This window comes from Dreissena polymorpha, chromosome 5 (assembly GCF_020536995.1).
Source record: "Dreissena polymorpha isolate Duluth1 chromosome 5, UMN_Dpol_1.0, whole genome shotgun sequence".
Lineage (NCBI taxonomy): Eukaryota > Metazoa > Mollusca > Bivalvia > Myida > Dreissenidae > Dreissena > Dreissena polymorpha.
In genome coordinates this window covers 63,765,169-63,782,190 of record NC_068359.1, presented here as the reverse complement: position 1 = coordinate 63,782,190, position 17,022 = coordinate 63,765,169, and the positions used below count along the sequence as shown (strand labels likewise).

Here is a 17,022-nt window from a genome sequence, read left to right as displayed (position 1 = left end):
AGTCATTGTACATAATAAAGATATTTGTTTCAGCAATATCATGTGGAAGAAGCTCAAAAGATGCATGTGCTGCATATGCTGTAGAAGATCATCTCTTGAATATCTTCAGAGTGAAGGGAGTGCGTAATTCAAATGTTTAAATTATAAATATGTATTGTAACTTGATATCCTTTTTCCAATTGCAATAAATTGTGTCTCTCGCGAAAAGTAATCATTGATTTATACAAGTAAGTTTTAAAGAACGTATACTTGACTAATTGTATTCGTCAGTTCGTTTGTGTGTATGCATGTTTTTGTCATGAGGAAACATTTTAGCGATTTAAGATTTGTACACATTCTTATTACCTTTTGTCAATTTTAATAGCTTTGTAATCGTCTAAAATGAGCTATTCAAAGAAAGTTTTGCAAACGATACCCTTTGACAATCGTTGTCGGGCGGAGTTCGATATTAAATAATAATATTTCTAGTAGCATTAACTTGAGAGGTATTTTCCATCACATTGCAATTGCTTTTGATCGCTTACAGAGGCGAAACTGCAAACGTAACATTATGCTTGTTATAAGATTTCGAAGTTTGCAGTTGTCTGTCCTTTATGGAAATGCAGAAATCGTTTCTCCGAACAAAAAGTTTAGAAATGCTTAGGCATGTAGGGAGATCAGAGTTTATTAATTACATGCATTTCATACGCACAAACTAGTTTTCTGTAAAATAAAGATAATTGACTAATATTAACACACTTATTTAGAAACTTGTTTAATTATTTAATGTAGATTGGAAATGTTTAAGTCACCGTTGAAAACTTTTGGTGTCACAGCACTTGCATTCATGATAATATTTATCCTATTCTTTTTTAGGAAAACATATGCGTGAAATACTCGAGGCTGAACCAAAGTTAGCAGCATCTTTAGAAATGTACGCCCTTGAGACAGGTTTGTTGTTGTTTCGGTCTGAGCATCTTAGTAGAATATCATGGTTTTATGGTGTATAACTGAATGGAGAGATAACACATTGTTGTCGTTTGAGGTCTTGATTTTTTTCAGTGTTTTTGTTTTACATAACCAATAGTACAAACAATACAAAAAATGTATTTATTGTATAATAAAATCAATATGACACTTGTACTATGTAATGTTTTTTATTCTTAAGAATTCAAATGACGAGTATTATTATAATTATAAGGAAAAACAATTGAAAAAGGAATTTTGATAAATTGCAAAAATAATACCGACGTGGTTGTTGTTGTTTATAACGTTGCATCGGCTGATATTATCCATCGTGCTTTTCTGTTTAAGATGGATACATGATGTATCACTCGACTGGTCCACATTTGACATTTCCAAAACAACATTTTGATTACAGAACAGGCATGCGTACGTTGACATTTACATTTCTTAATAAGTACCCGTATCAATTTTGTTATGGAGTTTTTGCAATTGTTCATATTAAAATGCACTTTACTGTTTATTAAGTAATAAACTTCGACATATGTTCGTCAACAGAAGTTTTTATAATATGCAATACTTCCAACAAAATATACGATCTGTATAGGTCCATATAATATAATATCAATTTAACAAAGACATTCATAAATCAACAAACCCATCGGAATTTTCAGCGATTGTGGGGAATACATGGTATTATGTTAAAGCCGATTATAAAGCACATTTTCATTGAAGAATATAAACATTTAATTATGTAGACAAATAACTAAATGTTGAAGACACAATTGTCTATATTTTACGCTTGCTGTAGACTAGTTGTGAATGTTAAAAATAAAATTAAACGCTTACTGAAAATTTGCCTGGTTTCACTAATTTAAGTCGAATGTTAAAGATTCAAAACCTGTTAAATATTACAAGCTCTGGTCATCTCATAAATAAATAACGCTTATATGGGATTGAAAGTGATTGTGTCCGGTGTACTGAGCATTGATTTGATTCAGTAGTTCGAATGCGGGTTATTGAAGGATTCTGTAATGATTAGTATTTCCTATTTCGCTCCCTATCATGACAGCCATTCGACCGGTGCTTTTTAAGGTGTAATTGTATTACCGTCGTAGTACACGTTCTTGAACTACTTAATGTGTCGTTTAAATTACTTACAATAACATCATATTTCAATTAATGAAATAATACCACATCTGATGAATGCATGTGAATTTTTTATTTCATGACCTAGAGCATTCAATAAGTTTGAAACTCGCCACTATTCGAAGATCCTTTTCAATGCAATTTCGCTCACATAACAGGATGATATAACAGACGATTTGCATATCGGATACGTTATTTTTTATGGACACGAGTTTTGAATCTGCTAGAAACAACTGTTTGTTTACATGGCAAAAAAGTGCAATAGTTATAGAACATATTAACGTATAAACCCACAGCCTCATACATCTTTGTGTTTTTTATGCGTGTGTGAATACATTCAAAACCCGTTTATATGTGCATTTATAGTCAGTTAAATCTTACTTTAATGAACATTACCTCATCATAAATCTTTCGTTACTTGTACAGATGTGCTATTTGTTTTTTGTAACCTGGACGAAACGCATATACTTTTTAGGACTACTTCATTTGTTGATGTCACACATCCAATTGATAATGTATTTCAATGTGTTACTTTGTTCTACGTTGATCTGCTTTGCATATAACCATTGAGTAGTTATATTATAGTTATATGTTCTCTTTTACTGGTAACTAATTTGAATATTGATGCTTTAGAGTTAATTTGTATTTACAATAATTATTTTATTAACAATTCTGGGCAAAATAGGAGGCTGAAATTTCCTGAAACCCGGTTTAAATCAGCAGTGCTTTTGCATGATCGTGTGTTGCTTGTCTAGTGCATTTGGTGATGTATACGCCCATTTGGCTTATTAATTATTACCACCAATTAAGGGTCGTATTGTATAATTAGGTGTCTCAACTGCTGGTGCAGATGTGGTTTTCCGTTTTGCATATATGCATAATGTGCATGCCATAATGAGCTTTCTTAATATAGTTACATGTGCTTTTTGCATGCGATGAACCATGGTTATATGAACAAAAAAACATTAATTTCCGTGTAACTTAAAACATATTTAACACTTATTTTAAGGGTTTCACTTAAGTAAAATAAACCTTTTCAGATGCTGATGAGGGAAATATAATCTTTGGTGATTACGAGGAAGATGAGGTTATGGAGGACTATCATCAAACAGATTTTGAGCAAGCTGAACATTTGCCCCATTATGGTCAGCACCCCAATCCAGATCGACCACGCCGAAATCAGTGTACGTCTTTATTGCCATTATATGTTTCCTAAACAGCTGTCAATCTGTTGACCATTAGCATCGGTGAAAATTAAGATGCAGTAGTTCGAATAACTATCCTAATTGAGTAAACCACATAATCTTCTGCTATCAAAACAATATTTAACGTTATGAGTTTACAGGAATTATACCAGAAGATTAAATCTGTGGTTTTAAAAAGAATTTTTACTTGTTTAGCCGAAGTGTCATCATGTTATATTGGACCGGAGTGATTTAAACATTTGTATAACGACAACCCAAACAAAATTCCTTTCCGTCGGTAAGCTTTTGGTCCGGTTCAGGAAAGAAAATAGTTTGGGACAAACGTTAACGGCCTCGAAAACTGACGTAATTGTGCACGAATGCCCTTACTCACAGACGGGCGGCTTACACAACGGTATTGCATGAACTTAGCTCGTTGTGCTCATGTGAGCATAAGCTGACAAAATAACACATATATTAAGAATTGGTCACTGAATTGTACGTTCGAGGTTAACCAACCACTTGGGCTTGCACAGGTCAAAAGGAATATCGAACGTCAAATTCAGCCCAAAATAACTAACAAGATGTCACGTGTAAATAAACTTTAACCTACCAGAATAGATATTAAGATTTAAACAAATCAATAAAAAGTGTCAGCTTGATCCGTTTTGTTGACACTACCACAATACGTTCTAAATATGTTCCGATTTCAAAGCGTTGATCTACATGGTCAAATACAAAATTCCATATTATGAACTGCAAAGTATATAAAAACATTTTTTGTCATAATGTCGTCTTTCTTGATTAATAATTATGATTGGTTGGAAAATATTATCATGAAGAAATAAATTATTTATAAACTTCCCAAATATTGACTAAATATCGATGCAATAGCTATATTGATGGTTGTTCAAGACGCTTAGGAGGACACTGTCAGTTCAAGAATCCGTATGGCACATGAATTTTTTATGTAATACATTTGGCATTTTTGACAAAAGTAACTTTTGCATTCTCAGAATACAATATTTATATAACATGTTTCAGTTTGCAGACGTACCGATGTTTACTCGAATCCAAGAGAAGGACCGTTTACTTCTGTAAGAGTTTCAATCTGGCTAATTCATTAAAACAATCACCAACCTGTTTATTCGAACACATTATATCATGGGTATATATGTTTTTATTACTCATAAATACACACAATAATCAATGTTTTGACAACTATATATTAGTGTAAATGAACGATGCATTTTTAACAGCCATTGTGCAAATGGTGACTTAAGAACTTTCTCTTTAGCACACTAGGCATTATAAATTTATTGGAAGAGGAAGTTGCTTGCTTCTTTACTTTCGTTGTATTGTTTATTTAAATATTATAACTATAATAATATACTACTGTATACAAGATGGCGGATGCACCGCAGTGGAGGTGGTACTGGCAGGACAGTGATAACAAATGGAAGCCTTTCGAACCGGTACGAGTAGTTTACTTGTAACAAAATGTTCTAATTTCTAACTTTATAATTTATTTGGCCTGAATTGTTGTTTTGCTTGATAGTGGCATCGATTTGGATCGATGAAACCACAGTTGTATCACAACTTTTTTTTTACAAATTGTTAAATATCGCCAATATCTTTATCACGTCTGTGAGCAAGTATAGTAAACTCTTTTTCTTATAAAGACAGTTGTTCTCTATTTAAACCCTTAATTCGGGATAACTCATGCTCCAAACAATTGAATTTCATATTATCTTTTATTTTGAAGTATTTTAAGTTCTTTCTTGAGGTTTTGATGTTGTTTTATTTCGTCGGAATCTATTCGTCTTATTCGTACCCAATAGTACTGCTTTTCTAAACATGTGTCGGATGGACAAAGACATATTGATGCTTATGAGTTGGTTTTAGGTCTAACTCTGTTTGTATTCTTCTAACATCCATTTTAATGTTTGCGTAAATGACATCTTAATTATGCTTTGAAATGTGCGTACTTTGTTGATTGTTTTTAAGTACATAAAAGTAACCATACTAATTGTAATGTATCTGATCGGCTATATTTTAATGATATAGTGGTCATGTATATTATGCCCCCCATAGGATGGCATACTGCAGTCGCGTCCGTTCGTCTGTCCGTCCGTCGGGCATTACGTCCGGTATTTCTGTAGTTTGTTTTCTAAAGTTTTCTGATATTTACCTGCTTTTTGTATGTAAGTCTACCTGCATGTTTTACAGATCAAGTTCGAGTTGCGTTTTGGTGCATTTATTTTTGGCGAAGAATTGGGAATTAAACTCTGACATTTTCTCTAAAACAAACGTTTTCAATACTTATTTCCTTAACCCTTAACGATATTAATAATAATTTTGGTTTGGGTAGCGACCAACAATATCTATACATCAAGTTCGATTTTTATGTGGGTCCATTAATTTGTAAGTGAAATTACAGGATTTTAACTTAAGAATTTTCTATAAAATAATATTTTTCAAAAACAAAATCCGAAAGGTGTGTTATTTTTCATTTTTAATTCATTTTTGGCGAAGTGACGAGCCTAAGACGTATAATCTTTCTATAGAATAACCGTTTTCTATTAATGCTTGCATATATTAACTCGCATTTTAGTGTGTGAGTCTACCTACATGGCTTACAGAACAAGGGCTGTTTGTAAAACATGCATGCCCCCCAAATGGGCTGTCAGTTGTAGTGGCAGCTATTGTGTGAATACGTTTTTTGTCACTGTGACCTTGACCTTTGACCTAGTGACCTGAAAATCAATAGGGGTCATCTGCCAGTCATAATCAATGTACCTATGAAGTTTCATGATCCTAGGCCTAACTAGAGCTTTGTCACAGACGTGACGTAAACCCCCACATACTGCATTGACACAGACTATTTTGCATGCTGTCCTCACAAAACAAAAGAAGCTTATTTATGGCGATTTTTAAGAATTATTATGCCATATTCATTTAGGGCCATTTCTGACCTTTGAACTCAAAGTGTGACCTTGACCTTGGAGATATCAACGTAATTCTTACGCGCGACACACCGTCCAACGATGGTGAACAAATGTGCCAAATGATTTTAACTTCTCACGATGAACGACATAGTTATGACCCGGACAAGCTCATTTATGGCCATTTTGGACCTTTGAACTCCAAGTGACCTTGACCTTGGAGATATCGACGTAATTCTTTGGCACGACACACCGTTCAATGACTGTGAACAAATGTGCCAAATGATTTTTAAATATCACAATGAACGACATAGTTATGGCCCGGACAAGCTCATTTATGGCCATTTTTGACCTTTGAACTCAAAGTGTGACCTTGACCTTTGAGATATCGACGTAATTCTTTCGTGCAACACACCGTCCAATTTTGGTGAACAAATGTGCCAATTTTTTTTTTAATCTCACAATGAACGACATAGTTATGGCCCGGACAAGCTCATTTATGGCTATTTTTGACCTTTGAATTCAAAGTGTGACCTTGACCTTGGAGATATCGACGTAATTCTTTCGCACGACATACCGTCCAATGATGGTGAACAAATGTGCCAAATGATTTTTAAATCTCACAATGAACAACATAGTTATGGCCCGGACAAGCTCATTTATGGCCATTTTTGACGTTTGAATTCAAAGTGTGACCTTGACCTTGGAGATATCGACGTAATTCTTTCGCGCGACACACCGTCCAACAATGGTGAACAAATGTGCCAAATGATTTTTAAATCTCACAATGAACAACATAGTTATGGCCCGTACAAGCTCATTAATGGCAATTTTCGACCTTTGAATTCAATGTGTGACCTTGACCTTTGAGATATCGACGTAATTCTTTCGCGCTACACACCGTCTAACGATGGTGAACAAATGTGTCAAATGATTTTAAAAATCTCACAATGAACGACATAGTTATGGCCCAGACAAGCTCATTTATGGCCATTTTTGACCTTTGAACTCAATGTGTGACTTTGACTTTTGAGATATCGACGTAATTCTTTCGCGTTACACACCGTCTAATGATGGTGAACAAATGTGCCAAATGATTTCAAAATCTCACAATGAACGACAAAGTTATGGCCTGGACAAGCATTTTACCTTTGAACTCCAAGTGTGACCTTGACCTTGGAGATATCGACATAATTCTTTCGCGTGACACACCGTCCCATGATTGTGAACAAATGTACCAAGTTATTTTAAAATCTAACGATAAATGACATAGTAATGGTCTGGACAAACTTTCGGTTTAAAACGCACTAAGTGACCCTGTGACCTAGTTTTTGACCCGGCATGACCCATATTCAAACTTGACCTAGACATCATCTAGATACAACTTCTGACCAAGTTTGGCGAAGATCAGATGAAATTTTCGGGACAGACAGACCGACAGACCGACAGACAGACCGACAAAGTGCCTCCTATATAGCCCCCATTACCAGTAATGGGGGCATAATTATTCTTGAGTTATCATCCGGAAACCATTTTACTGTTTCGAGTCACTGTGACCTTGACCTTTGACCTAGTGACCTGAAAATCAATAGGGGTCATCTGCTAGTCATGATCAATGTACCTATGAAGTTTCATGATCCTAGGCCTAAGCATTCTAGTGTTATCATCCGGAAACCATTTTACTGTTTCGAGTCACTGTGACCTTGACCTTTGACCTAATGACCTGAAAATCAATAGGGTTCATCTGCCAGTCATGATCAATGTACCTATGAAGTTTCATGATCCTAGGTGTAAGCATTCTTGAGTTATCATCCGGAAACCATTTTACTGTTTCGAGTCACTGTGACCTTGACCTTTGATCTAGTGACCTGAAAATCAATAGGGGTCATTTGCCAGTCATGATCAATGTACCTTTGAAGTTTCATAATCCTAGGCGTAAGCATTCTTGAGTTATCATCCGGAAACCATTTTACTATTTCGAGTCACTGTGACCTTGACCTTTGACCTAGTGACCTGAAAATCAATAGGGTCATCTGCCAGTCATGATCAATGTACCTATGAAGTTTCATGATCCTAGGCCTAAGCATTCTTGAGTTATCATCCGGAAACCATCTGGTGGACGGACCGACGGACGGACCGACCGACATATGCAAAACAATATACCCCCTCTTCTTCGAAGGGGGGCATAATAAGAAACATATTTTATCTATGCCAATTAGAATATATCCGGTGGTAACAAAGTAGAAATCCGTCTTTTTTGCGCTTTAAAACTTAAAACTAATCGCGTTTGTCGAAATGGACTCTATGTCTAGAAATCCTACTTTCGGTTTTAAAAGCGGTACTGTTTGAAAAATAATTAATTACTTGCTAACTAGGCCATGTAGGCTATATATTAATTTTTTTCTATGCCAATTTTAATATACATTTGGTGGTTTAAAGGTAGGAATCCTTCTTTTTTGCGTTTTAAAACTTAAAAATAATTGCATTTGTCGAAATGAACATAAACATATAGAAATCCTACTTTCGGTTTTAAAAGCGGTACCATTTGAACAATCATAAATAACTTTCTAACTAGGCTATAGATTTAATGACAATTTTGCGCACTTTCAAATTGCATCTACATGTGTATATGTATTGATTAACATGTATTTCATTTCAAGGTCAGAGGCAAAGTGTGTGGCTTTAAGATAAACATTCATCAAGATTGAGTCATATCTAAAAAAGCAACTTTTTTGCAAACCTTTTTCTACTTTACGTTTGCAAGAATTATCATATTCTTAAAGAAATAGGCTTCTATTGTTGGGAAGGATAACTGCCAAACAAACAAGGGCTGTTTGTAAAACATGCATGCCCGCCATATGGGCTGTCAGTTGTAGTGGCAGCCATTGTGTGAATACGTTTTTTGTCACTGTGACCTTGGCCTTTGACCTAATGTAAGTTATCATCCGGAAACCATTGTACTATTTCGAGTCACTGTGACCTTGACCTTTCACCTAGTGACCTGAAAATCAATAGGGGTCAACTGCCAGTCATGATCAAGGGGGAAGTGAGAGGGGGGTATAATGTGGGGTGTGGTAATTTATTAGATGTTTAAAAAAAAATTCTTTTAGGGGGGGTGGCCGGGGGGGTAGGGGGGTGGGGGTGAGAGGGGGGTATAATGTGGGGTGGGGTAATTTATTAGATGTTTTAAAAAATATATATTTTGGGGGGGTGAGAGGGGGGGTATAATGTGGGGTGTGGTTATTTATAAGATGTTTAAAGAAAAATTGGGGGGGGGGTTGGTGGGTAGGGGGGTGGGGGTGAGAGGGGGGGTATAATGTGGGGTGTGGTAATTTATAAGATGTTTAAAAAAATTGGGGGGGATGTGGGGGTAGGGGGGTAGGGGGGAGTGAGAGGGGGTAAAATGTGGTGTGTGGTAATTTCTTAGATGTTTAAAAAAAATAATTTTTTTTTTTTTTTTGGGGGGGGTGGGGGGTTGGGGGGTCGGGGGTGGGGGTGAGAGGGGGGTCTCCTGTGGGGTGTGGTTATTTATAAGATGTTTAAAAAAAATTGGGGGTGTGGGGGGTAGGGGGGTGAGAGGGGGTGTATAAAGTGGGGTGTTGTAATTTATTCCATGTTTAAAAAAAAAATGGGGGGGATGGGGGGTAGGGGGGTAGGGGGCGTGAAAGGGGGGTAAAATGTGGTGTGTGGTAATTTATTCGATGTTTAAAAAAAAATATTTTTTTTTGGTGGGGGTGGGGGCGTTGGGGGGTAGGGGGGTGGGGGTGAGAGGGGGGTCTCCTATGGGGTCTGGTCCTGTATAAGATGTTTAAAAAAAAAAATTTGGGGGTGATGGGGGGTAGGGGGGGGGTGGTGAGAGGGGGGTTATAATGTGTGGTTTGTTAATTTATTAGATGTTTAAAAAAAAAATTGGGGGGATAGGGGGGGTAGGGGGGAGTGAGAGGGGGGGTATAATGTGGGGTGTGGTAATTTATTAGATGTTTTAAAAAAATTGGGGGGTGGGGGTTGTAGGGGGAGTGGGGGTGAGAGTGGGGTATAATGTGGGGTGTGGTAATTTATTAGATGATGTTTAACAAAAAAAATGGGGGGGGGTTAGGTTGGGGGGGAAGGGAATCCGGTAGGGGCGTGGGGTATTGTTTGGGTGGAATCCATTGTGGTATTCAGGTAAGTGTTGTTTTGTCAAAGTAATAATAAAATGTGATCATAAAAATAACAAATGATCTCACACTGACATGAACAAATATTCTCTATTTATTAAACATGAAATTTAAACTTATTGCATTTGTTTCCCCTGTATATAAGAAAGATATAATAGTGTTTTACCTCCCCTGTCCTGCTTATATTTATATTAATCAACAAAATTAAACATTAACACAATATTAAATATACAAAATACACACAAAAAATCTCATATATTGATAATATTTTTACTGTTCCACTTTATTTTACTCAAAGGATGATGTTTCAATGGACTGATAATTATAGATTATGTATTACAGACCAGTTGCTTCAGTTATATTGTTCAGAGTTCGCCCTGTTGGCCGCGTATGCGTTCTTGAGTTATCATCCAAAAACCATTTTACTATTTCGGGTCACCGTGACCTTGACCTTTGACCTAGTGACCTCAAAATCAATAGGGGTCATCTGCGAGTCATGATCAATGTACCTATGAAGTTTCATGATCCTAGACCCAAGCGTTCTTGAGTTATCATCCGGAAACCACCTGGTGGACGGACCGACAGACCGACAGACCGACATGAGCAAAGCAATATACCCCCTCTTCTTCGAAGGGGGGCATAAAAATTCCGAGTTTTGTTTCGGTGCAGTTATTGTTTACGAAGTAACGGTGCCTTCGCCTATACATATTTCTTTAAACAAACATTTAAACATAAATGAATAACACACAAAAAATTCCTAAACACTTTAAGATATTTACCTGAGTTTTGGTGTGTTAGAGTACCAGCATGACTTTCAGATCGAGGCTGAGTTATATTTTGCTCTGTTGATATTTGACGAAGTTACGAGGCTTTTAATTTTCTCTCAAATAACAGTTGCCCAGATTTTCTTCCTTTACTTTTACACATTTGCTTATATTAATCTGATTAATCATATTTGAATTTTAAGGCCTTCGACCAACCCTGAATTGGACCAAGCACCTTTGGTATACATCTGTCATTGCTTTTCAAAGTAGAGTAGGGGTAATTGTGTTTCACAAACACAGCTTTTCATTTATTTTTATTCCAATAATGATATTACAAAAACTGTGTATACCGGTAATATTTCTTTGTACGATTTCGAAAATCCACATGTACGAGACACATTTAGAACTACGTTTGAGATAATATATTGACTAGTAATGTTCAAGTTCAAACGTAGTTTCATACTTGGCAAGGTGTTTACCATTCAGCGCAATTTAATATAATGACGTTATTATTCCAAACGGCAGTTACCGTTTTAAAAAAAGTTGACAATATAAGTGAGTATGTGGTGTAAATACACGAATATAAAATATTTTTAACATGTGCTTCCATTTTTTTTATAAAGGCCAATAAAACGTCAATAGAAGATTTCTCTTTAGGGGATATTGTGTAACTGCTGAATAATTTCACTGACTACGTATTTATATTATATTGTTAAACGCGCGAATGGGTAATGTCAACATTTCAGTATTGAAAGCTCGGGTTATTTACATTAAACTTCATAACTTGCATTATGCAAAAGAAACACATATGTGTTGATATAATGAATATGAACTGTTAATATAAATATAACACATATAATGAAATATATTTTTCCGTGGTAAACACTGATACTTGTCAATGATATGGGTTTTGTATCAACCTGCTTTTTGTCCTCAGGACTCTCTTCAGCAAACCCTCGAGACAAAGTTCCTTGCAAACCAAGTAATCTATCTGTATTCACGAGAGAACTACAAGTGGAACTATGCAATTGATTTTCGACGCATGACACAGAAAAATGTGGATACTGGAGCCATCAGAAAACTAAATCGTCGCAATATATCAACATGTGTACCGTACCGTGATCGACTAGCCGGTCGAGCGTAAATAAGTTTTCTTTATAGCTGTTGACACATCTATACACTTTTAGTTAAGAAGCATAACATGTGTTTCGTTAATATTGTGTACAGTTGTATTTGTTTAAACATCCGTATCTTCATACAACTGGGAAAACATAAAATATACATTTCCGCACGTTTTCATGTGTGTATTGATTGTTTTCAGAAACCTGTGTCTAGATTCTCCACATGTAATTGATGTCGAGAGTCCACCGTCTTGGGTGCCCTGGGATGTAGCTCACCCGTTTGAACTTGTACTGTTACAAGCCACAGATCAAGATTGCATGCCAGTGAATACTGCTCGTAGAAGTTGTTTTAATAATAATAAATTAAATGTTTTCTATTACAAATTCATCAAATTAAATTAACCGATGTTCTTTTTCGGTCTTAAGCTGCATACACTATCGTATTTAAAACCTATTTCGTGTTTACTGTTAACATGAACACTTATCAATAATTTAGTTGAAAAAACATTATAAACATTATTATCCTGTTACACTAATGTTGGTGACTTTAATAGCTGAAACGAACTATGAAATTAAGTGTCCGACGAATAATAGTTCGATTAGCTGTTTTAAAACGTGGAAAAAAATGTTCACCGTGTATGGGTTTCAATATTTTCTCTATTGTCGAGACCGAACACATGTAGTTCCAATCATATATCCATTACATTTAAAAGTTGCATTACAGGTATTAAACAACTTCTACCAAACTATGATTCCTGGTCAGCATGTAGTGAAAGCCGTGTTCCGAGTTCAGAATCACACGTTATGGTCTGCATTCTGCAAGTAAGTGTATTGCAATGTGTTGTTTAGCGCTTAACACACATACAGACAGTCCATAAAGAGTCGTTATACGTCTTCTCTTGTTTTGGTGACGCTGTGAAATGTTAAATTTAAAAAAAAGGTTCTTAGTTGTTCGCATATTGATAGGCTGTCTTCCGTATAGCGTCTTGATTCTTGATTAACACCCGACTTGATAATTAACTATTTTAACGGAACTTTTAACGAATAGCAATCGTAATAAAAGACCGTGCTAATGACTTTGTTCTAGGTATTTTGGTTAGAGCTCAAACCACATAAATGAAAATGAGAAACAAATATTTTTTTTCATCTAAAGACCTTGCCATGCATTGCAATAAATTGATTTTAATCCATAATCATGTATATACCTTATAACGAGAACTAACATGTATGTTATATAAGATGGTGGGGTCGAAGTCAACGTAACTTAAATGAAACATTGATTTCCATTCAAACGTTTGAACATGAATTTTTTAGTTTTAATACATGCGTCATACACAACTATCGTACTGTATGATTCGCCTGGGTTTGATCAAGTACTGTCAACTTTTTTTTTAAACATGTCATTTTTAATTTTGACAAAAAGAGTAGAAAATGAGTTTCATTGGTTAGACAATCAAACAAATACTTTAACACAATATTCTTGCTAAGCGATTATGATCTGACTTAAAAAGGTTGTTTTTTTCTAATGAGTTAAACCAAACTTCTTTATCAAAATAATTAAATACAGTATTTATGGAGGGCACTTGATGATTTTTAGAACATTACATTATAAGCGTATTACTTCTTGGTAAAGAAAACCTCAATTGCAATCAAATATTCACACGCGTTAAATTATGATTTATTTCGGCAAAAGATGATTATTTATGTTCGAGTTATTATGTATGTATGTGATTGCATTGCAAGACATTCAATAGAAGAGATTATTTCAGCCAGGAAAAAAGTATGCTTAATAACCAGAAGAGGCTTGGGGATTCAAAGCCAGTGGATAAGCGGTACCTTTTCCACGGAACTGACGGTCTAGATAATGCGCGGGGAATCTGCATTAACAACTTTGACTTCCGTTTATGCGGAAAGAATGCAACAGTGTATGGTCATGAGCGTACTTTGCTAGAGATGCCAAATACAGTCACGATTACGCAAAGCCGTCAGCACAGCAGGAAAGATACATGTTCCAGGCTACGGTGCTTGTTGGATACTTCGCCGGTATATATATCTACATTCGAAACCGCAAGAGCTTGATAACGGCATACGTTAGGATAATGAAACTTCATTTGCACAAGAAGAGAAAGATGCAACTTCTTTTACGAGAGTCCCAACTTATTTAACACTGGTAGGTGAATTCTACAATTTATTGCAGATAATTCTGAAGAGGGATTGCTGCAACTGGCAGTATTAAAGTAACTTAACACATTATGTAATCCTATTATAATAACCACAAAACTAAAATAAGACCTCACATTGCACATTGTTATTCCTGAAGATCATCAGGATAAAAGATTTTTTTTTAATACGGTAACCCCTTATATCATTGAACCCGTGATCGTTTTATGAAAATATAGATGAAATGTTTTTCATTTCTTTAAAAATATGGTCTTGTATTGTCGGTCACATTAAACTTTTTACAAATTGATAAAAAAAATGATATTATTCATTATCCCATGCCATACCCTGTTTCCCATGTAATATAACAATTACATATATTTCATCTTAAACATGTGTAATATACTTTTTAAGCGTTTTCATTGGCTTAGTTTTTGTTTATTGACCAATCGCATTTTGTTATTTTGCTGAAATGACGTTGCAACGTCAAATGACGTCACGAAATGTAGATAAAATGATATCTATTATTAAAACACTTTATGATTCCTGTTGGCTTTTACCATGAAATGTCGTAGAATTTAAACTCAATATATCCGGTAGTAATCCGATTCTGGTGTTGTAATTTTTACTGTTTACTATGCTTCAAAAACTGTTGAACCGGTGATTAACATTTAAACACAATGTATTTAATATTGTTATGCTATCCTATTTTCTAAAGTAATGTTTTGAAATCTGTCGTAGGTTAAAAATTAATCGCATAAAATCCACAATATTTATTTATTTTAATCTGAGGGTTTCGATATAAATTTTAAAAAGTTAACTGGTCAAAGGGAAGCAATCCAAACAGTTTAACCTCATAAATTATTTACAAACATTTAAGTTATCTAACCCTGGTTCGTGGTTCACGTGCACGAAAATCTCAAGAGTCAATATTGATTGATGTATTTCTTTTTTTTTTGGAGGAAATAATATATTTTCTCAGGTAAAAAAATACCTTTAGTTAATAACTAATAAATTGCATACCATTGTGACATATATGTACTATTTTGTTCATTTCGTCGTTTTAAAGTGATATTATGGGCATTTTTAACTGTTGAATTGAGCTGAAAAGAATTAATAGGTCAAAAGAGTTAGTTAAAATGTGGTTAATGAACAATTATCTGCAACTCATCTTGCTACCAGTTGTTTATAAAAATATATATTATATTCGATATTTTACATGACTCACCCAGCTAAGCCGAAATGATCCGTAAAACAAAATTGTGTCTTTGTGTCGTATGAATAAATCTGCACTAAAACTAAATTAAGATTCACATCGTACATCGAATAATTTATGTCGTCAGTTGTCAAAACGAAAGTACGCTTGATATTCAAATGCATTATTTTTCTCTTTCCGGGCAGGGACCTATACAAACAAAGGGATTAGCAACCTCGCGATATCCCGTTACAGCACGCAAAATAAACCGAGATTTGATAATCTCGATCGATTGGTCCCTGTGTAGCGATAATAAACCGGTGCGCGAGATTTGATAATCTCGATTGATTGGTCCCTGTGTAGCGATAATGCGGCTACACGATATCGATTGCGAGGGATTTCGCTTATTGAGCGGGTTACGTTTTTTCGGATTCAAATTATATTATGTTAAATGAACAAGTACCTATTTGTTTAATTGTTGCGTTGTTGATCTCAAAATCAATCATTATTTAGTCTAATTATTACGCAGTATGTCGAACGGGGACCCAATTATCGGACCCTTTGATGAATATTAATTGCCGGTTGTTTCGCCAGGGTTAAAATGCTGTTGTTTATTGCACGTATGTGCATGTACAAAAGACCGGTCTTTTAATAGAATTAAAATGTTACCATGTTTTGTTTTGAATAGCAACATAATCAAGACATGTTAAGTGCAAACAACTCAAAATGTATAACTGTTCTTTTAACCTCCGACGCAGCAAAGTTTCGCATGCCATTTTAATATTCACCAACAGAGTCGCTCAGAACCTGTGCAGCCAGACTGACCTTCATGTAGCTGAAGGAAAGCAGATTCATTCGATTGCGAGCGATTTCGCTCATTGATGGTGATAGTTGTTTCGCAATATTCGACTTTCGTTGTTTAATAAACAAATATAAATTCGTTCAATTTTGCCTTGTTTGTCTTGTAAATAAATAATTAGTAATATTAACACGCAGTATGCTACACGGAACCCAATTACCGGATGCGTTGACGAGTAACAATACCATTTGTTTCACAGGGTTTCAATTGCCATTGTATATCGCACATATGTGCATGTAGCAAAGACTGGTCTTTTAATTAATTAAAAATGTTACTCTGCTGTGTGAAAAATATCAACATTATTAACGCCTGCCAATTGTTTACAATTTAAAATGTATGATTGTTCTTTATCATCCGAGACAATGAAGGTTCGCATGCCATTATATTATTTTGTTGGACTCCTTTTGAACATGATATCCATAGTAGTACTGAAAGTCTTTTCGTGATTTTGTGTTCAAGTATTGAACAAAAATCAACATAATTTGAAGGCAAGGCAATTCATAAAAGTCGTTTATGTTTTATTTCTCAGTATAAATCATTTACACT

General features: G+C 35.1%; 1 protein-coding gene across 1 annotated transcript; it reads left to right on the top strand.

The window, feature by feature from the left end:
• The first annotated feature begins 1,352 nt into the window (after positions 1–1,352).
• LOC127831280 (protein mono-ADP-ribosyltransferase PARP11-like) lies at positions 1,353–14,341 on the top strand. Its single transcript, XM_052356256.1, has 8 exons — positions 1,353–1,371; positions 3,132–3,275; positions 4,320–4,372; positions 4,682–4,750; positions 12,079–12,281; positions 12,463–12,586; positions 12,987–13,084; positions 14,032–14,341. The coding sequence occupies exons 1-8, from the start codon at positions 1,368–1,370 to the stop codon at positions 14,339–14,341; spliced, it is 1,005 nt and encodes a 334-aa protein (XP_052212216.1). The 5' UTR covers positions 1,353–1,367.
• Positions 14,342–17,022: the final 2,681 nt, after the last annotated feature.

Coding starts and splice junctions, on each gene's coding strand:
- LOC127831280 (XM_052356256.1), top strand. Junction 12,282..12,462: donor GATCGACTAGCCGGTCGAGC/GTAAATAAGTTT, acceptor GATTGTTTTCAG/AAACCTGTGTCTAGATTCTC. Junction 12,587..12,986: donor CAGATCAAGATTGCATGCCA/GTGAATACTGCT, acceptor GTTGCATTACAG/GTATTAAACAACTTCTACCA.